Source organism: Furipterus horrens, unplaced genomic scaffold (assembly GCF_987537825.1).
Source record: "Furipterus horrens unplaced genomic scaffold, mFurHor1.1.pri manual_scaffold_2, whole genome shotgun sequence".
Taxonomy (NCBI): domain Eukaryota; kingdom Metazoa; phylum Chordata; class Mammalia; order Chiroptera; family Furipteridae; genus Furipterus; species Furipterus horrens.
The window spans coordinates 11,044,415-11,066,836 of NW_028327172.1; the positions used below are offsets into that span (position 1 = coordinate 11,044,415).

Here is a 22,422-nt window from a genome sequence, read left to right on the forward strand (position 1 = left end):
CCTAGAGTGCAGTTATCCATGCTCCAAAAGCTAGACAGGTGCGGGGCTTCCCAATCACATCCCCTCCCCATTACGAATAATACTGAGACTCATTTTTGTGAATAGTAAGTCTTCTCCTGTATTTCAGTTGTCTCTTTGAGACAGATTCTCAAACCTGGAACCACCAGATCAAAGGGGAGTGGATATTTTTATGCCATTGATATAAATTACAAAGGGTTATGCTAATTTATACATGCCCATCGGAAGATATCAGTTTTACTTCCTGACACGGCTTCTGTTTTTAAACACCCTTAAAAAAAGAAAAAGACACATAATCTGACTTCCTAAAATGCCTACAAATTTACTGAGTTTTCTTTTTTTTTAATTTGGGGGGGCGGGGGAGCGGGCAGTAAGGGAAGCCATGTGTATATGCCCGGAATCCTATTAACACAACTGTTACCATGAAACCACTCCCAACAGGAAAAGGCGTGCCTGATACCATATTTCCTACCAACTAATCCCAAAGGACCTTGCTTTGTAACAAAAGCTCTGCAGGCAAGTCACCCGGAAGTGGAAGGAAAAGAGCGATGGGTGCTGAGCCATGCTCTTTAGGTCCATTTCATTCAAGAGTAACGTGAAATTCTCCTTGAGAACGTACAGCTCAAGGGCTGCCTTAGAGTGTGTACAGACATGAATTGTTTTAGTCCATAAAGAAGGAAGCAAAAATATTTTTGGATGCATTAAAAAAAAAATTGGTTAAGAGGAACCTAAACAGTATCGCCCCTAAAAATAAGACATGGTACTGCTACATGAGACCTGGGCATCTTGACTTCTTACTCACATTTTTCACCGTGAAGTCTCTGATGGTCCATTCTGGAAGAATAATTTCTGACGTCATTGCCACAGTTATGCTCCCATAGTCCTTGGCCTGCTTGGAAGGCCAGTACTCCTCACATTTGGTCTAGAATAAAAAATGCCTTTTTATACATGACTTAGATCACGCCATCTGCTATCACTAAAGCCTCACAAGGGAGATCAGATATTGACAACTGGCATGAGGGACTGATTAAGTTCTTTAGCTGGGTCCTGCTTGACCCTTAAAATTGTTTTGTTTTGTTTTTTAATTTACAACTGTTGCCAACTCTTTTCAAATTGGAAGGTTTTTCATAAAAATCCAGATTTCTGGCTTCTCTTGAAAAAAAGTCAGAAAATCTGGCCAACGCGGAGCCCCCATTTCTGCATGAAAACTGATTTAGAGCTCAGCAGCAGCTGTAACTTCTCAGGGGACACAGTCCCACCAGCTCCAGTGGCCCCTCCAGCAACCCCTCCACATCTGTTCCCCGAACAACTAAACGTCTCCGATCGGCCCACACCATATGCAGCTGGAAGAAATGAGACCTTTCCCCATTACCGTCTGAGACACACCAACTGCAATACAAATACAGACACCAATAAAGGGGATAAAATGAAATCACTTTAGGATCTTTGATCCTATAAAGTGGGTGAGCAAATGTGAATAAAAATAAAAATCAAGGAACAACTGCTCTCTGAGAATGTCTGCAACCACATTTAGCAAATAACTTAAAAGACTCTCACACACACACTCAACTTTCCAAAGTGTGCTCTGAGCTAGCCGGTGGTTTCCAAACCTGGTTGGTTATCTGATTGACCCAGGAGGTCTGTTTCACTTTAAAAACAGATGCCTGGGTCCCACCTCTGGAGATTCTGACCCAGGCAGGGGATGTGTATTTTTTTCAAAGATCCCAGTTTTGGGTCCACTGCTCCATGAAAGAACACAGGATTTGAACACGCACTGACATGGACTTGATTTTTCAGCCCAGCTTCTTAACCAGCTGGATTTTTGTTGCTGCCTTGTGGGCAAGGTCTTAAACTCTCAGAGCCTCTGTTTCTCCATCTATAAAATAATGCTAATACCTCACAGAGTTGTGATAGCGAAGAAATAACATATATGGAGTTATCTTGCGCAGAAAATATACTGGCTCCCTTCCCCTTTCACCCAGGCAGTATCATCTTCTTCTCTCCTGACTTAAGATGAACAAGGGCCCATCCGAATTCATCTCCATGTTCTTTCTTAGTTTCACTACATCGTTTTCATTTGCCTAACACGTATTTATAACAATCTTCCATGTGTGAGGCACTGGGCTAAACAGCGCCGTGAAGTGTTACATGCATGGATAAACACTGTTCTGTTGTTTGCATTAGCGACCTGTTCTCCTGATACAAGGAGAGGGCACAGAGCCTTCTCCCTTCCGCATCACCAGAAACGTGAGGATGGAAACCACCTCTCACTGTCCTTTGTTACCTTTCCCTCCTCCACGCCCAGCCCCTAGCCCAGGACCTCGCACATACTTGGGGCTGGAAGAACATCTGCCGTCTGAAAGGGGAGCCAAGAACATGAAAAGCAGTGATGCCCGACAGGTTCCCGCTATCACCTAGGACAGTGCCACTCAAAGTGCGCGCCTGGAGCAGGCGAAACAGCTGCCCCTGGGACTGTCACAAGGCTGTTCTGGGGTCCCACCACAGACCTTCTCAATGAGAAACTCTGAAGGTGTTTCTGACACACGTTAAAGTTTAAAACCCACTGGCTTAGGGACTCAAGTCCTAGCCTATACCTCAAACCTATGTGAAAAAATACACAGAGCAACATTAGGTCCTGGTCCTCAGGCACAGAACTTCTGAATTTAGCATGTTTCCCCAATTCTCCTCAGATCTACTTATGGAAGCATGAAATTTTACTAATAGACAAAATCGTATCTTTAATGGAAGTAGCCAGGGGATTCCAGGCCATCACAAAGGAAAGAGGACTTTTGAGACTAGGGGATAAGTCTGAGATTTTGCATAAAGTTTCCAGTGCTAAAAACCAAGTTTGAAAATCACCCAGTTGGTCAAATACCGTGTCTCATAGATGAAGAAGCTGGTTGCTTAGAGACACGATGAGCTTGCAGCCAATCACAGAGCTGGAGAAGGACAGAGCTGCGCCGTGAGCGGTAGCGCCTCGCTCCAAGCCCAGGAGGTTTCCCACACACTAACCCAAGTCCTGGTATTAGCCAACTCCAGCAGCAGTGACTTAATGAGTAAAGAACATTGTTTGTCCATAATTAAAGGTAATAATAACAGATTTTTTAAAGAATTTTCTTTTTACTCCATAGTTTTATTTTATTTTATTTTAAATAAGTTTTTTTTTTTCTTGAAACTTTTCACTGGGATAATAAAAAGACAAAACAAGTTTCTAAGAATAGAGGTGCTCCTGTTTGCTGGAGTGTTGGTTTCTTTTTTTTTTTAAGACAAATAGAAAACAAATGAAAGAGACACATAGTTTTTAAGATACTTGCCTTTCCACCATAGTAAAAAATAAATGAATGAATTTAGTTTAATCATATATTTTTTTTAAAAGATGCTTACCCTGCCCTGTTCAACACATTTGGTCAACATGACGATGGCATATACATTTTTCTCCCAAACCATCCGCCAAAAATCTTTCAAAGTGTTGGGTAAAGGTCCTTGTGTGGCAATAAAGTCTCTCTTGCAATGGTAACCCTAAAAACAGAAAGCAACAGATACTCAAGGTCAAAGACACAGAAGGAGGCACTCTGGAGGCTCCCCCCCACCAAGCCAGCAGACCATCTCCCCACTTACAGGCATGTAGTTGGCATTGATGTAGTCATCAGCAGAATGGGTGTGGACTGAGAGTTTGACACGAGAGATATCATCTGTGGCATCAAGAGAAAAAAAGGCCTCATGAGAAGCAGACGTTTGAGGGGAGCTACTTACAAGACCAGACGGCAACACGGGGCTCTGTCACACCTCGAAGGTACACAGGTTGGCATTTAACATATGCAGCCTTATTTAATGCTCACAGTCACCCTGCGTCACGTGCCACACAGGAGATCTGTGATGTCAGTGGCAGAATCAAGGACTGAATCCGGGCAGCCTGCAACGTACGAGCCAGGGAATGCCCTGAGCACTTCTACTTTGTCCTCAAAAAATAAAAGGGGGAGGATCTAAAACACAAAATTCTCATGTTTTCTAAGTACTGTCATCTCAAAAACACACACACTGGCCCCACTCAAGAAGTAGAATTATATCCTTAGATCCGAATGTCGGACTGAGTTATAAGCAACAGCACTGATGTTTCCCCGTCTTTGCACACTCTCTCGCCCTCCCCTGGACGGAACAATATAACAATGCCAAGCCCAGTTTCAGCCTAAAATATTCCAGTGAAAACAATATCCAAACTCTGGATCTGAAAATCTCCCCAAATGGCCAAGAGAACAGGCCAATAATCCCTTGTTAACCCTAGAAGGGCAGTGCTGGTTTTAAAAGCATTTCTCTCAGAATATGGATCAATGTCCACTGTCCATACAAGGGGTGGGGGTCAGAGGGAGATGAAGAGGAAGAATCCAGGAGCTAGAAAATCCTGAATCTAAACAGAAGTTAACATTTCAGGCCAGGAAAGAAAAACCAGCTTCACGTAAAAGAGGCAATGCCTCTAAATGTCCTGCTGTAAAAATTATTGGCAGAGTCTACCAATTTCAGCTAAACCAGAGCACAGCTAGAACCTACAGATACTTCTTTCTGTGCCCAAATTCCCACCCAAAAGAGAAACCACAAAGAACATCTACGGCAAAGGGTTTACGTTTTGTCCTAATGAGCGATGTCATAAATAATTCTCATTTTAAACTCAGTTTGCTGCTATCCCTGTCGATTAGGCTGTAGACATGGTTACTTCTCAAAAACAGGAGTGAATCCAAATATAATTCATGTTTAGCTGTGAAATGTACTCCGCCCACCAGAGAGAGACGCGTCTGGATGAGCAGAAGGTGTCACTCCCTGCCTGTCCCCATCCTGGTCCTTCCTTCCAGAACTACATTAATGGAAGTAAGAAGCTGAGAGATAGAGGGGTTAACAGCATGAGCTCTGGAGGACTGGGGGGGTTGAGGGGCTGGGTGAAAAAGGTGAAGCGATTGCTGGTCACAGGACAGTCACAGGGATGTAAAGTACAGCATAGGAAATACAGCCAATGACATTGTAATGACTATGTGTGGGGCCAGGCGGGCACTGGAAATAGCAGGGGAACCCTTTGTAAAGTATATGACTGTCTAACCACTGTGCTGGACACCTGAAACTAATACAAAATAATACAGGTGAAGGTCAACGTTAATTGGAAAACATTTTTTTAATTTAAAAAAAAAAAAAAAAAAAGAGCACAGGCTTTGGCCTTGTCCCTGAATGAAAGTTGTAGATCTCGGCCAAGCCTGGTCCTGCCACGACTGTCTGTGTGACTCTGGACAAATCACTCAGCTTCTCTGTGCCTCCTATTCCTCATCTGCAAAATGAATATTCTACTACCTATTTCATAAGGTTGTCGAGAGGCCTGAAATCCATAGACTGTGCCTAAACACAGGGCTTAGCACTCAGCAGGTGGCTAATGAATGGCTGCGGAGGTGGCTGGCTAGTTGGTATTTTGATTCCTCTCCCCTCTACTGTTCCAGGGGCGATTGGGTGGAAAAAGCAACTTACAAGGCAGAACGTTATTATAGCGATTCTTCCCTCTATTCTCAGCCAGTTCCGCTGCATACTTAGGCTGACTAATTCCAACCAGCTTCAGATCCTAAAAATAAAAGGAATGAGTTGTTCATTTAGTTCATGTTCAAATATTACATCTACTGAGCACAGAGCGTGACAGAAATAAATGAGGACCATAGCTAGCCCTGTCGTGTTAAATAGCATGTATTTCCTATGTTGCGGTATGGGCACACGTGGAGAGGGGTGGGCATGGCCAGTCTGGGTGAGGCATATGAGGGACTGAAGGACAGAAGCTGTTTTCACACGACTTCACTGAATCTTCCAGAGTCTGCCTCCACTGCACAGACCTCAGCCCCCGCCCCCAGATGCCCCATCGTGCGTCTTTCCAGCTCATACACTTTAGTTCACAGCCCTCTAACTTGAATTTCCAGGTCCTATATCTTTGCATCATCTTCGGGGAGCGACACCGCGAAAATCCACGGTCCATCTAAGCGCTCACAGCCTGCACAGCAACGGTGCGGCCCTGGACGACACACAAGAGCTCCTTTCCCCTCCAAGAGGGTCACCTCTTACCCAGAGCTTCACCATAAAACAAAAATGGGCACTTTTACCACTTTCAGGAAAAAACAACTCAATGAAAACGCAATATTTGCAACCACATACTTCATACTCTTCTGCAAAGCCACAGTTGGAGTCAGCCTGCTGTTTCTTAAAGTAGGCCTCAAAATTCTCCACTCTGATTAACTTGGATCTAAGAAAACGAAACAATGTATTAGAATGTTTACATTCAACAAGTTTGAAATAGAAAAATACAAGTTTTTTTTTGTTTTTTAAAGCAAAGAGCATACTCACTTTTTGGGTCTTCATCATAGAAAGGGAAAGAAAAAATATGTGCAATTAGAAAAAAATGATTCAACTGTGCCTCTGGAGGTAAACATCTTCCCAAAACAAGAATATATATAGTACAATATTTTGTAGGGAAGGGATGTTGGGGGCGGGGTCAATATATTGTTATTTACAAAACTCTGCATCAGGAAATTCAACTTCTAGACCCTGTGATGTAACTGATTGGCTCTGTAACTTCGAGCAAGTTCTCTGCTCCTGATTCTTGATAACTTACTTTTTTAACCACACAAAATATATACTTATCAGTAGAATTGTTGGTAGCATATGGTCAGGATGGTCCTACCTGCCACCGTGGCACAAGGCAGGAAGCTAGCTGCAGGACACTGACACACACACATTCCTTGCAGAACAGCGGAGCTAGCAAGAACTTCTGGATGAGCGTGGTCAAGTGTGTCAATCAGGAAAAATGACAGCAAGTTCCACCAAAAACTCTCTAGACAGTTACTCAACAGATGGGGGATTGAATCGCTTAAAATAAAGCTCATAACTCTAGAAACTTACTTGATTTGAGAAAAGGACACCTCATTGTGCTTTGCATCTTTCCTGTTGTAAAGGAAAAAAACAATTAGACAAAAAAGATTGATTCTGTGCTTTGCCCCTGTCATGGGTCTACAAAATGCCTTTCCCTGGGCGTTAGTTAGTTCATGTACGACACTAATCCTGCTCACTGATACTAAGCTTAATGCTCTAAGCAACAAGTGCCGACCATAAGTCTGTGCCGTTCCTCTCTTTTACACCATCCAAAAGTATGGAAGAATCTTAGGGAATTCCTCGCATAAATATTTATCAGCAGCATCACCTTATTGTAAAGTGAGACACATTACATGATACTCTGCTTTTTTAGAAAGCCTTTCTGATAAGTTAATGAAATAAACTAGAAAATATATCCAGCATAGGGAAGGTAGTGGGGCACCTGGTACTCTCCTGCACTCTTGGCTAAACCCCATAGTGGCGTTTAAAAAAAAAAACTTTCTGGAAGACAATTTGGCATTAGTATCAAAATTAAAAACGTGTATGCCCACTGACTCAGCCACTGCCCAGCTTGAAATTTACAGAAATAATCATGAATGTGCCCAAAGATTTAGGCACAAAGATAAATAACTGTGGCAAAGGGGGAAAAAGGATAGTAATTAAATAATATCCATACAATTGAATACTCTGTAGCCACTTAAAATAAAAACAAAATGAAGTTGTCCACATGTCTTAAATGAGTAAAGCAGGCTAGAAAATAATATGCATAATACAATTCCACTTGTATGCGTATGTCTGTATGTATTTGTGAGTTTTGTAATAACATCAACGTTAAGGGTAGTTTCACATAGGTGCAGCGATTATGGATTATCTATTTTCTTTGCTCTCCTCTTGTTTTGTTTTTTGTTTGGGGTTTTTTTGTGGGGGGGAGGGCACAACATGTATCACTTTTAACAAGATACAAGAAAGCTGTTTTTGACCCCTCCCTTGCAAAAAAAACATATCAGAATCGAATGCAAAAAGCTGGACAGGGAGCACTGTCTGTTAACTGAACGGGGCGAGGCGGTATCAGAAGAACCGGGCATGGCCGCCTTAGAAACCCCGGGCCAGGATGAAGATTCCCTGGCTGGCAGTGCCTGATGACAGCGATGCATCCCAGCGAATACACAGGCTTCACACCCCACATGGTCGGGCAAGACAGTGTGCGATGAAGAGCAAAGAGTAGCTCCAAGTCCATTTCCACACTTCTACACTCAGCTTCTTCCTTGCAATGGGGCTCATAAGACCTGCCTCCCAGAGCCTCATGAGTGAGAGAATTTAAGGAAAGCACAAATCCAGGCCCACGGGAAGCACCCCAAACAGAGTTGCCATCTTTACCACTTAACTACCTCAAACGGTGGTTGTACAGATGAACTATCTTAGCATACGAGGCACAAACACTGTGCAAAGCGCTTTTATTTATTTAACGCTCTTCAATGTCATGAGTTAGACCCTGTCATTATCCCCCTATCGCAGATGAGGACAATATTGCCAACCTCCCTAACAGCTAGTCAGAGGCAGGGTATGTGTTCAAAGTTGGCTAACTCTAAACTGAAATCTCTTTTAACACCAGAGCAGCCCTGTTTACAACAGCCAAGTGCTGGAAACAGCCTAAGTGCCCGTCTGTAGATGAGTGGATCCAAAAACTATGGTACATTCACACAGTGGAGTACTATGCAGCAGAGAGAAAGAAGGAACTCCTGCCATTTGCGACAACATGGGTGGAACTAGAGAGAATTATGCTTAGAGAAATAAGCCAGGCAATGAAGGAAAAATACCATATGATATCACCCAATACAGGAGACTAAAGAACAACACAAACAAAAGAACTAAATAGAACAAAGAGCAGAATAGCAGTCAACAGGAGGGAGGGGGGAGGGAGAGAAGGGGGAAAAGTAAGGGAAGGGTTTAGTCAAGGAACGTGTATAAATGACTCATGGACGTGGACAACGGGGAGGGATATGATTGTGGGAGAAGGGGTGGGCTGGGTGGGGGAGAGAAGTTGGGGGAAAAGGGGACAACTGTAATTGAAAAACCAAAAAATAAAATTAAAAAAACAAAACAAAAAAAAAACAGTCAAGTGATTTGCTTTGGTTTGGTTTGGTTTGGTTTCCTTTCATTGAATTTATTGGGGTGACATTAGTTAATAAAAGTATATAGGTTTCAGTGCATAATTCTATAACCCATCATCTGTATATTGTATGTTCACCACCCCAAGTCAAGTCTCCTTCCATCACCACTTATCCCCCCGGTACCCTCTTCTGCTTCGCCCTACTTCCCTTTTCCCCCCGGTAATCACCACACTGTTGTCTGTGTTCACCCAGCTTCGGGAAACTGATTTGTGAACTAGAACGCACTGTTTGCAAGTAACAAGCTACACTGCAGGGCTTACCCGTGACCTGGTGTCAGGGCTGGGATCTGCTTTAAAGTCCTCCAGCTAGCGGTGGAGCTGAAATAAGACTTATTCACATAGTCACGGTTGTGGATAACAGGGACCCGGGGTCTCATGACACTATTCCTTCCAATTGTGTGAAAGTCTGAAATTTTCCATGCTAATTTTCTCTCCCTTTAAAAAGGAGGGTCTTCTTATTAACGTAAGCGATAGTCACCTTTTCTTTCTCCAGAAGATGAAGCCTCCAACAGCCACAATAACCATGGCACCAAAGATACATCCAAAAACGGCTCCACAGATGACACCTGGGAAGAGTCCGAATGGGAGGCGCCTTCAGGAGGTATTCGCCAACCCCCGGAAGGGTCCTTGAACCAGAGGGAGCGTGGGTGTGACACACGCAGACTTACATACCTTTGGATCTGAAACTAGTCTAAGCATTTGGGTTACTTGTCCCCAGCTCCCCACTAATGGGAGGTCCTGAGAAAGCCACTGTCCCCCTCCCTGCCTCAGTGTCCCCAATGGCAAATTTAGGGAACTGGGCCAGATCAGCGATTTTCGGGTTCTTTGCCACAGATTTCTTTCTTCAAATGAAATGGCATGCAGCGGCCCATTATATAAAACAGAAAACCAGGCAGGATGACCCAACTTGAGGTAGGGGGCGGAGTGGGGAGCATCTCACGGCTTGGCCCTGTTTGGTGAAGCAACCGTTGGAACACCTCGCACCCTTTGAGGCTAACAGGCACATACGAGCAGAAGTATCCACAGCCATGTGCTCAGGTGACACCAACCAGTTTCTGTGTTGGGGAAGGGAGTAGAGACTCCCTGCACTTGGCTTCCGGGCAGGAATTCTTTCCTGTAGCGAACAACTAACTACCAAGGGTGAAAACCAGGCCCACTGACAAGCCAGTTGGTCAGTATGACTCTGGCCTGAGAGGCGGCGGGTGTCTCCCGCTTGGGTCCCTGATGCTCCTGAATCACCTTGCTCTGTGTGATAAAGGACAGGAGTGCATGACAAGGAGTCAGACACCAGAACATGAGGCCTGCCTCTAAGGCACAGGGACGCCCTCAGCAAGCCATTGTCCTTCTCTGGGCTTGAACACCCTCATTTCTAAAATGGACAAGAGCATTTCCGTGGCTCCTTCAAGGACTCTGTGCGCCCTGTCACCCTGAGTGTCTGGCACGTGGACACACCACTAACTGCACTGGGAAAAGGACTGAGTCTGCAGACTGAAGTGCAACCGGCATTCAGAGGAGTTGAGATTGGGGACCCCTCGGCCAGGCAACGTCTCAACTTCTGAGAGGAGAAACCAGGCACTCCAACCCTTCGGGAGCCCAAGGCGGGCCTGTGGACGCCCAGCCTTCTGCGGGCACTGGCTGCAAACACCCACTGCATGGCCAACAGCACTGACGTTCTTCCCCTACCTGGATCCTGCGGCAAGAAGACGGCCTCTGAGCAGTGGCTGAAGGACACGTAGCTCCTGTTCCCGTCTATGAGATCTCTGTCGGTGAGGAAGGTAATGTTGGTGAAGCCAGCCACACAAGCCCTGCGGGATGACGAGAGGGAGAAGAGGAGGCTGAGACGTGCCCAGCACCTAAACTGTAAGCTTGGCACCCAGGAGGCTCAGCTCCCAAAGAGGAAGAACCAGGGCACGTTACCGATAGGAGCCCAGGGGCTCCAGCTTCCCGTTGTAATAGCCGTGCGTGGTTGACTCATTGCCCACATTGATTTCGTATTTCAAGACTTCAGACAAGCCCTGAGAAGGCGTCTTGTTTTCTGTCGCTATGAGGTACGTCACGTAAGTGGCCGAGGCCCCCTTTTTGAAATCTTCATATGTGTGGCTCAAAACCTCCGCAGAAGGGTTCGCTAAGAAAGGCACAAAGAAGGGAAGTCATAAGAAAGTGATTGCAGAGAGACTGAAGTCTCCCACGCTCTGAATAATGACACTGACACTGGGGACAGTGACAATAGCCGACGTCGCTCAAGGATGCTTTCTACACCAGGCTTTACTTAAATTAAGTTCTAAGTGCTTTACTTATATTAATTTATGGAGCACCCACAATACTCTCTTCACATAGGTTTATTATCTCCGTTTGGCAGATGGGAAAATGAAGGCACAGAAAGCAAAAAGGCCCCAAGGCCACACGGCCGACGTAGGGGAGTCGCACTTCTAACCCAGACGATTTGACTCGCGCGTGTGGTCTCATCCATCACAGGCTAATGCCATTCAGTCTGATCACTATGCACTATTGCCTCCCACATTCAGCAAAGGTCTGAGTGTGGAATCTGCCAAAAACCTTCAGAGCAAAATGACTAGGCCCTTGAAACAGACCCAAAAGCAAGGACAGAGAGAGAGAGAATAATATCTCAACGTCGCTCCTTGAAATTTTGCTGCAGGTCTAGGACAGCGGCAGACCTTGTCTTCCAGGGTCCCCACACCTGACTGTGTGTTTAAGCTCCATGTTTCTTGAGGATCAGAGGACAGTATCATAGGCTGAAAGACTTCGAAGAAGCTGTACTGCATTGTTCACAAGTAAAGAACCACCCAAAACAACACAGCTTGGTGTTTACAATCCAGGCCTTGTGCAAAGCACCCACGCACAGCTAGCAGAGACACCCGTGAATCATTCCTTTCTTACTTCCAGACAAAGAACTGGAGCCCTGTAAGGAAAAGCAGACTTTCATCCACCTCCTCTCTCAGCTATGACGATGCTCTTTGCAAGTTCCCACTACAAATGCAAATCATTTTGTCACGCTTTGCCAATGATTTGGGTGTGTGTGTGTGTGAGTGAGACAGAGAGAAAATTGCTTAATACACATCCTGCCACCTAAAAGATAAGACCCCATGTTGTAAAAAGACGAAAAACCTAGAGCCGAGGTCGGCAAGTCATGGCCCACGGCCAAACCCAGCCGGCCACCTGTGCTGGTAAATGGCATTTTATTGGAACAGCCGGCCTCTTCCTCTCCGCATCTTCTCTGACTGCTTTCACAGTACACCAGCACAGCTGAATAGCTGCGACCAGAGATTGTAAGGCCTGCAAAGTTTCAAATATTTGTTGTCTGGTCCCTTTACAGAAAGTTGGTCAAAACCCAACCTAGATCATCAGGCAAATAGCTGACCCCTTCCCACCCCCACGTGAGTGCCAGGCGTGGGCTATGGTGTAAAAACAGACACGTATTTGTATCTCTAATGGGCCTCAGTGGGCACAGAAATGCGGCCTGGTCAGGCGTCACTCCCTGGCTGTTTAACCCATTATGACCGCCTCACCTTCCCCGGTGGTGAGAATGACAGCATAGGCTTTGATGGGTCCGTGGCTGGCTTCAAACCCACTGAACTTGACCTTCACAGAATTGTGACTGACAGATGTAATATTCGGAGATCCATCTGGAACAGGGGGGTCTGAAACAGAACAAAACCAAACATGATCATCCAACCTCTGAAACCAAAAAAGGACCAAAACTATTAAGGAGAGAATTTTCAGTGCTCATGCCTGCTCTGGGAGCTGTGTGCTGGGCTCATCCAAAGCAAATCCAGCAGCGAGGGGCAGGGCAGGGACTGCTGCGGGGCCTGCCTAGTTCACCGGGACCCCCTCAGGGGCCCCAGCCGCATCCCCGGGGCGGCCTCCCGCACGCAGCCTTGTTGAAGGCAACCTGCCTTCCTTCGTCCCTCCTGGCCCAGAGGGGCCAGGTTCCTCATCCTGAGAACTGGTGCGGGAGAAAGAGACCAGAGAGACTGCATGGAAGGAACTCTGAGGTGGGGACCCAGGAGCCCTGCGCAGACATCTGCCCGCTGCACGGACGGACGGGGCACCGGGATGGATCAGTCAGCTGAGAACACGGTGCAGCGGAGAGAGGTGGACTCGACAGGGAGAGGAGGCCCGTTCTCCTGAGGCCCCGCTGCGCTCCTGCGCCCTCTCCTTCACACCCAAGTCCCCACTTCGCTGGAGTAGGTTTAAAATGTCACGGAGAGAAACCCGACCCACCCCCTGACCAGACACCAGAAACCCCCACCCAGGAACGCCCCCTGGGAGGGCCTCGCCTCTCTGACCGAAGCTTGTAAAGCCCCTCTTGGAATTAACACAATAGGAAGAAAATGCTCAGTTAAGGATGACTCTTCTCCACACGCTCTCTCTACCTAAACTTGTCTCCCACATAAAGTTTGTATTCATTGTTATATTCAAGAGTTAGGGAGACCTGGAAAAATGAGACCCCAAAAACCTGCAAGCAATTCTCCCAACTCGCCCTGTGCAATATGGCAGCCGCCAGCCTCACGTGAGCAGCCGTGGGGCCCTGGGAACGTGACTGGCCCAAGTCCAGATGTGCTCCGCATGTAAGGTATAGACTGGTCGCCAACGACTCAGTGCAGAAAAGGATTGCAAAACATCTCATTAATAACTGGCTTTATACAGATGATGTGTTGAAATAATAACATTTTTAATATATTGAGTTAAATAAAAGCAATCAAAATTCATTTCAGGTCCTTTTTATACTTTCTTAATATGGCTCCTAGAAGATTTTGAATTATGTTATTATATCATCATATAACATATTGCACATCAGGGGCCCATTAGTTTCCATTGGACAGCTCAGCCCTAACCTTGCTTCAGCAACCCTTCAAGTAGCCGACAGCAGCGGCAACGCGGAGGTGCTGTCGCGTGTCTCACTGTCACCCGTCTCAACAGAGACTTCCAGCCAAGGCGGCCACATTCCCCAGCAGCCCTGCGCCTTGCCGCCCACCAACACCACCCCACCCTGGCCACCAGCCACCGGCCAGCAGGCGAGCTCACCCACCCCCATGCCTGGAAACCCTTCCCCTCTCCCTGCCCAGCTCAGCCCCATGCTCCAGGACCCCGTGTGACTCCCTCGCCACGCTGTCCCTGACGCCAGCGCCCAAAAGGAACCGACCAGCGCCCACTAAAAAACCACGTCGCTCCGAGTTCCCCTGATCTACCATCCTGGCCACGCTTCCTAACGCTCTCAGAGAAAATGCAGCTCCACGTTCATGTTAAATGAAAAACATGTTCAATGTGTACATTTTTTTTTAAAGCCTGTTAAGTTTGTAGATAAAAATTCAACTGCAGAAAGGGAGCTAGGGACCCAAAAGTGCAAGAGTCACTGGACTGAGTGACAGTGGTCATCCCTCAATCCCACCACACGTCGCTCTGCTTCAGAAACAGCCCACCTGACCGGCTCCCCGTCGTCACCAGGCGCTGGTCTCAGCCCTGGGATACCCGATCAGACACAGTGCGACCACTGAGGAGATGACATCGTAACACAGAGAACTACAAAAAAGGTCCCGCAAGATTTATCACTTCTGTTGGGTTCTGGAGTGCTGCAGAAACCCAAAGGAGCAGGGCCCAGGCTGGTCCCGTACAGCTGTGTCCTACACGACTCCAAGGAGCCCCGTGCACATGGGAGCCCATACAAACAGTGTCCCCGGGACCGGGCAGTGTACAACCTGGGCGGCCATATGTGGCAGCCCTTACGTGGGCCTCTACACACATTATTACATCATCTAATCGGTACAATAGTCTTCGAAGGTAAGTATTATTATCCCCTTTCACTACTAAGGAAAACTAGGCTCAGAGAGGTTAAGTAGTTTTTCTGAAGTCACACAGCTGGTAAAAGGCAGACATTAGAATCAAAACCCAGGTCTGCCTTTGTAAGTCTGAGGTTCTGTCCCCAGACCCACTTTCCAAGTCAATGTCCCTGGATTAAGAGCCCTTTCTTTCTTACTATGACAACCACTAATGCTTTAGAAAATGTCCAGAAACATTTTGATAGCCTAAAGGAAACATATCCAGGGATCTAAAAGCACGAAGCAAAACCAACTCAGCCAGGCTGATCTCAGACATAACTTTGGCAAAGACACAGGGAGTAAAAGACAGAGAAAAGTGAGACAAAGGTATAAGCAATTTTTTTCCAAGAACAACAACAGCATACAAAAGAGATTAACTAGGGGGATCCCCTGTGCAGTGAATGATCCCATTTCCCAAAACAAGTGGGGAGCTTGTTAATAGGGATTCTAGGAAAATGTGAATCTTAACTAAATATCTGATAAGAGTGAAAAAAGAATTGTTAAATTTTTATGTGTGATGAGCATAGTAATGGGATTCTGTTTGACAGAACGGAAAAAGGAGTCCTGTCTTGGAGCAATACATACTGAAATGTTTACAAATAAATTCAAGTATGACCAGGACCAGTCTGCAAATGACCACATGGGAGGGGGCGGAATATAAATGAAACAAGACCAGCTAACCGCTGACAAGTGCTCAGAGGGGTGACAATGGGAAGCTCATGTGGGTTTCTTTATACTTTCCTCTGTGGGTTTTTTTTTTTTTTCTTTTTTTTCTTTTTGGTATATTTAAATATTTCTATAAAAATACTTTTTTTAAATGCAATAAGAGAACTCACTACTTAGAAAATGTGGCAATGAATTATTCTGTAAAGCAAAGGAAACTTTTGAAACATAAAACATGAGTTCCTCCCCGGCCAGGTAGCTCAGTGGGTTAGAGCATCTTCCTGATACACCAAGGTTGCAGGTTTGATCTCTGGTTGGAACACATATAAGAAGCAGCCAATGAATGCATAAATAAGTGCAACAACAAATCGGTGGTTCTCTCTCTCTCTCTCTCTCTCTCTCTCTCTCTCTCTCTCTCTCTCTCTCTCTCTCTCTCTCTCTCCCCCTTCCTCCCTCTAAAATCAATAAATGCCAAAAAAAGAAAAAAAATTTTTAATGTGACTCCCTCTTACTCTGCTTTCTTCAGGCTGAATTTCTATAGAATTGGGTTAAAAGTCCATGCCAACAAAAACAAATATTTTAGCAAAAATTTTTAAAACACACACACACGACAGATCTCTAGACCACACTTGCAGACCCAGTAGGTCAGCCTCTCCAGAGGTAACCGCCATGCCAACATGAAGCCCACCTGTGATGCCCGTGATGCAGGTGTTTGGGGTAGGGGGTGCCGTCTTGTTACAGGACAAGGCAGTGACATTGATGTCATATGAGGTAGAAAAATTCAGATATGTGACTTCTGTCCTGTACTCAGTGCCATTCTCGAAGGAACAGCCTTCCAGGCTTGTCACATTCTTCCAGTCTCCTCGGCTGACCTCCAGCTGAAAGCCTGTGTTGGTGCCAGCGGGGCAGGCCCACTTGAGAACCAAGGTGGGCATTTTGGGGACCACTTCACAGTGGAAGGAGGCTACTGGGGCCGGATCTGCAAAGCAAGCACAGCACAGCATGAGACTCTGGGGCTTCTACCACCGCACACACTGGGGCCTCGGCGCAGTAGAATCCTGGTTCCTCCATGAGGAGGAGGCAAGCATGGAGCGAGGTAGAAGAGGCAGAGGCTGACCTTGACTCAGGCATTACTAAACTATGTGACCTTGAGTCCGGCACCCAACTGCTCTGAGTCTCGGCTGCAGGACTCTGAGGGTCACATGAAACAAAGGTTGTCGGTCACCACACTGGAGGAGAACAGGACTTTATGAGAGGTAGCCATATCACAGCAGCGAGCTGACAGCAACTCCTTCACCTGCGGCTTCAAGACGTTACGTATTGGGTTGGCCGAAAAGTTCATTTGGTGTTCTCCGTAAGAAGGCTCTCGTAATACTTAGTTGTCTTTAGCTTCATTTAGGACAATTTCCTTAGATTGTATTGTGACTGCTGTCACGTTGGCTCTCATTTAAAAAATAAACTTATCAAAATTGGTGAATTTTTGTGTAACCATTTTAATATTGAAAATGGAAGAAAATACACATTTTCAGCCTATTATGCTTTATTATTTCAAGAAAGGTAAAAATGCACCTGAAACACAGAAAAAGATTTGTGCAGTATATGGAGAAGGTGCTGTGACTGAGCAAACGTGTCAAAAATTGTCTGCGAAGTTCCATGCTGGAGATTTCTCACTGGGCAATGCTCCATGGTCAGGTAGACCAGTTGAAGTTGATAGTGATCAAATCAAGACACTACTTGAGAACAATCAATGTTCTACCATGCGGGAGATAGCTGACATACTCAAAATATCCAAATCAATAAAGTTATTGGTAAAAATGAAAAAGGTGTCTTTTATTTTATGGAAACAACTAGACGAACTTTTTGGCCAACCCAATAGTTTGTGTCAGATGACATGGCTGGTCACTGGGGAAGCCAAAACTGGATCCCAGGTTTTCTAAATCCAAGGACAGGGCATTTTCTGTACTCGCAACATGCTGAATGACTGGTGGTAAATGGTACCAGTTTCTTGATCTTTAAAGCAGTGTGTTATTTGCTCTATCTATGTGGGGCCAGTGGAATTTACTGAGAGCCAACATCAAACTGATGTCAATGAAGAACTCCACACTAATGTCCTGGGGGAGAATATCATCATTGCTTTAATGCTGCGGTAATTCTTAAAGCAGGAAAACAAGTCACCTAGTGCAACTCCCGCATTCTCCACCTGAGGCCTGGCAAGGTAGCCTGCCCAGTGCATACCTCCGCCCACAGCTCCTGTTCCATCACCCCAGTCACAAATGCTCATGTGGACTTTTCTCCTGGCTTGGGGCTGCAATAATTATAGCTAGGAGAAGTGTCAGAAATGGAAGCCACCCAAATACAAAAGTTCAGAGTCCAGACCCGACGGGATGGAGCCCGAGTTAGCACAGGTGACTCAAAGCTGCAGGGATTGCTTCAGCCACTCCATGTGAAAGGTCAGAGGTCACTGAGGTTCCAGCTCCTACACTAGCAGGGAGGCTGATCCAAGGAGTCTCTCCCTTTCCAAATCAGCTTGCATGCAGCTGAATGGTTTGGTCAAAGGAATGGAAGGTGTGGGTGCAAAGAGAGCGGAGAATAAGGTGGTCCATGGGCCACAATCAGAACTGTGAGCTGAGGTCCTCGTAACTGTCTGTAGTACAGTCTTTGGGCTACTCTCTGGGAGCTCCCTCAGCTAAACGTGGGGCTCCCCTTCTCTCTATCACATCTTTTGCAGTGAGAGTTAAGGATCAAGAAAGATGAAAAGCTGAGCATCCATTTTAACAATATCCTTTGTTTCTTCTTAGTGTAAAAGTCAAACTATACATTACAATCAAGACATCATCCCTGCCCCAGCCGTTACCTCTCGGGCCTCACCACCTATTCCTCACCCTCTTGCTCCCATGAACCCACTCCTGCCACCCTGGCCTCCTGTTCTTCCTTCGGCACAGCAGGCACCCACCACCCTCAGGGCCTTTGCACTGGTTGCTCCTCTGTCTGTAATGCTCTGTGCCCACCCTGACATCACACAGCTGGCTTTCTACTTCCTTCAGATCTTTGCTTAAAAGTCACCTTTTCCCTGAAACCTTCCCTGGTCTCCCTCAACAAACATCTACTCTCCCCTTCCTTGTGTTTTTCCCCTCTCCTTGGCAGTAATCATCATCTAATAACTAGTTTATCTTGTTTATTATGTCTTCCCCTCCAGAATAAAAATCCCAGGAAGGCTGGGTCTTATCTGAGTCATTTAAAAGTGCCTGGTATATAGTAAGTGCTCAATAAATATTTGTAGAATAAATAAATGATGAAGGCAGCCAGATAGTGCTAAGAAGCTAATAGAATGTCTCTGAGGCCTCAGTGTCTATTATAACAAACCACAGAAAACCTAATCAAGTCTGGGGAGGACCTCCTGCAAGGCTAGCACCCCACAGGCAGAAGTCCAAGAGGCACCTGGGGCTACTCACCTGTACAGAATGACTGCCAGTCAGATGCCAGTGATTCAGTGTTACCCCCTACTTGGGCGAAGATCTGCACTGCGTACTCGGAGCCAGGTGTTAATTCAGTGGCCGTAGCGCGGGTGATGCCAACGGCTGTGACTATTTCAGTTGTGTTGCTGGAATCCCCTGCCTTCTCAATAAGAAGGCGGTAGGTGTACGTGGGAGAGGCCTTATCCAAGTTTCGCCAACTGAAGGTTGCTGTTGTGGTACTGGTACTTATTTCAATGTGAAACCTGTTGCTGGGCCCTTAATTAAAAAATTAAAATTAAAAAAATTTAAAAAGCACAGATTAGCCCAAATTCCAGGACTCTTTTATAGACTGCATCTAAAAACGGCTTGGCTTCTTTCAGGAAAGAATTAATAAATTTAATATTTGCTGACTCAAAAGATGGAAAGCTTCTCAGAAAATAGTTATACAGATTAAATTTTCAAAAGAATAAAGTTTTTCATGCTTCTTTTAACACTTCAAATGTATCTGAAATTTTCAAGGTATAACTTCCTACCTGTTTTCTAAAATCTGATTAATGAAAGAAAAAATACATACTAAAAACATATTAGAAACTACCATCTCTACCATACATATTTATATATATTTATTTATATTGAATATTAGCGAAGCCCCTCCCTCAGTGTTGCATACAAAGTTCCTCATTTGAGTGGTATCTTCCAACATCAACGGGACAAGGAGACCCTCCTCCAGTCTGGGTTCCCAAGGGATGACTGGGATAGTTATGTCTCCCATGCTTACAGGATCACTTTCTGCTTCTAAAGACAATTCCGAGTTCCCAAGGCTCAGCGCCAATGCCCCGTGAGGAGAGCAGAAGCTTTGCTGAAGCAAAAATTTTTAGCCTAAGTAGTTTTCCATTTGACCTGGAGCCCAGAAACAATGGCCCCTTAGCCAGTGCCTACTTCCCATCCCCAAGGGAAAGTCAAGCAGAATGCTCCCTTAAGAGGGCCTCCTAAGACACTCACGCGTGTACTGTGCAATGCAGCTGGAATGCCCCCAGATGCCATGCACTTCTGGGACAATAGTGATGTTATACAAGGTGCCCTGGATCAGGCCCATGAGAGTGATGGCTTTGTGAGAGCTGTTCCTCCGATCAGAGCCGTGCTCAGACTCCAGGTCTAGGTGGTAGATGTAGTCAGAGGCGTCGTCCGTGTTCTGCCACTCCAGCCGCATTTCAGTTGCAGTGACGTGGGCCACCCTGATGTTGAACACTGCACCGGGGTCTGGTCGGAGGAAAGGAAGAAAAAACAGAAGTCTGTTAATGACCGTCGTAACCTCCAGCTTTATTTCAAAGTGTCTGTCCGGAGAACTTGCTCTTTCGCCAACCAGGTCTTCAGTGAGTTCACAAAAGGCAAATTCCAAATGCAGGTGAAGCGCACACGCTCAGTTCTTTCAAGAATTTTGGCGCCCTAACACAGAGGGACTTACTGGTTCACACTATCCACTCTTCGGTCCTTTGCTTTCATCATCAAAAGGCCCCCTTCGAGTGTCTTCTAGAGTAAAAGTCACATTCAATTTCCTGACAGGAGGGCTGGTGGCCAGATGGGCTCAGCTTGTGCAAAGTCATCAAACCAGGCACTTACAATGAGTGTGCTTTTCAGATGTATATTATTCTCACCAAACTGTTTTTAATCATTCCCTCAAAAGAAAACATCTTTCTGAAACCTAGGCACACCGCAGAGGAAAACTGAAATGCAGAGTTGATATTTACAAGCAGGAAGAGATGAGGCCAAGGTAGGGAAGGGGAAAAGGCACACGCCCTCCAACCTCAGAGCTGGCAGTCAGCCACAAGTGTTAGCACCCACCTGAGGTACCCGGGCCCCGCGCTCTGATCAGCTCCCCTCTGCACACTAAACCAGCTACGATATGAATGCAAAGATCGAGGCCTAGAAATAATTAAATACAACTCGGTGGCATTGACTGCATTCAGAGTGTTGTGTAACCATCGCCATAAATTACCTATATCCAACACAGTTCAGGATCCCCAACATAAACTCTGTCCTCGTTAAACAACAACTCCCTATGCCTCCCTCCCCCAGCCCCTGGTGACCTCTACTCTACTTTTTGTCTATAAACTTGCCCATTCCAGGTACCTCGCATAAGGGGGATCATACAACATTTGCCCTTCCGTGTCTGGCTTATTTCACTTAGCATCATGTTAATGTTTTTCAGGTCCAACCATGTTGTAGCATGGATCAGAATTTCATTCTGTTTTATGGATGATTGCTACTCTATTATATGGATACACCACATTTTATCTATCCATTCATCTGCTGATGGACACTTGTGGGCTTCCACATTTTGGCTATTGTGAATTACGCTACATGAACATTAGTATACAGATAACTATTCAAGTCCCTGCTTTCGACTCTGAAAATAAGTGAAATTGCTGAGTCATATGGTATTGGTTTCCCTTTTTCAAAATTGCCTTTAATGCTGTTATACTGCTTTTCCCCAATAATAATAATAAAGGCTGTTCAACAGCAGAATGGTAATCCCCCAGAGTCTACCTCCTTCTTACAACTCCTTGAGGCCCAATTATAGGCGATAATACAAGAAATGCCTTCTTCTCACCAACAGTCCTTAACTACTTTGCAGCTGCACCATGGCAAAGTGTCAGTTCACACTGCAGTTCAAACATCGGTCTTCAAAGCCAGACGGAGGCCAGTTCCCTGCCCTGTCACTCTGGGCTAGTGACTGAAGCTTGCAGAGCCCCCATTTCCTACTCTGGAAAATAGAGGTAATAAGAGCACCCACCTCATAAAGTCGTATTAAAATTTTTTAAATATAGGATGAAAGCCCAGCACTTTGTATACCCCTAATATATTATATTATTATTTTTATTACATTAAGTTCTGGGCATTGGCAAGTCACACAATATCAAGGGTCTCTCATTAGCATTATCAACATTCTCAAAAAGAAAGAAGAAATATATCAGGTCTGTTCGGAAAAAGTCCAACCATTGTTAATATAACGAGAATGGTTTGGGTGACATCTATGTCACCTGGCAGACAATGAGAGTGGACTGGAATGCACATGTGTGAACAATGACAACTTCACTGTACTAGTCAGTGGGGGCGGTAGACATCACTGAGTGAGCATGTGTGACCATCATTATTCAAAATGACTGAGCAAAATGACTGAGCACGTAGAGCAATGAATGGGCATCAGATTTTGCGTTAAGCTTGAATATTCCTCTGCAGAAACTATTTGGATGACCCGGAAGGCTGCGGCTTTGGGCAACTGGTGATTGGCAGCTTCATCATGATGTTACAGAACCCCTGGGCTGCTCCAGTTAAAAACAAACCCGCGGGCTCTTTAGTTAGGGGCCCGATTGCCCGCCGCCAAAATTATAAC

General features: G+C 45.6%; 1 protein-coding gene across 1 annotated transcript in view; it reads right to left on the reverse strand.

The window, feature by feature from the left end:
* Nucleotides 1-22,422, reverse strand: part of PTPRJ (protein tyrosine phosphatase receptor type J) — a 147,728-nt gene that overhangs the window by 5,773 nt on the left and 119,533 nt on the right. The window contains exons 9-22 of the mRNA XM_090267262.1: nt 20,031-20,288; nt 19,026-19,304; nt 16,262-16,552; nt 12,601-12,732; nt 10,991-11,198; nt 10,757-10,878; nt 9,552-9,639; nt 6,934-6,975; nt 6,379-6,387; nt 6,190-6,277; nt 5,521-5,611; nt 3,637-3,710; nt 3,403-3,537; nt 821-940 (exon numbers count right to left, since the gene is read on the reverse strand). Coding sequence (XP_090123388.1) covers nt 821-940; nt 3,403-3,537; nt 3,637-3,710; nt 5,521-5,611; nt 6,190-6,277; nt 6,379-6,387; nt 6,934-6,975; nt 9,552-9,639; nt 10,757-10,878; nt 10,991-11,198; nt 12,601-12,732; nt 16,262-16,552; nt 19,026-19,304; nt 20,031-20,288 — 1,937 coding nt within the window. The remainder of the gene's footprint in view (nt 1-820; nt 941-3,402; nt 3,538-3,636; nt 3,711-5,520; nt 5,612-6,189; nt 6,278-6,378; nt 6,388-6,933; nt 6,976-9,551; nt 9,640-10,756; nt 10,879-10,990; nt 11,199-12,600; nt 12,733-16,261; nt 16,553-19,025; nt 19,305-20,030; nt 20,289-22,422) is intronic.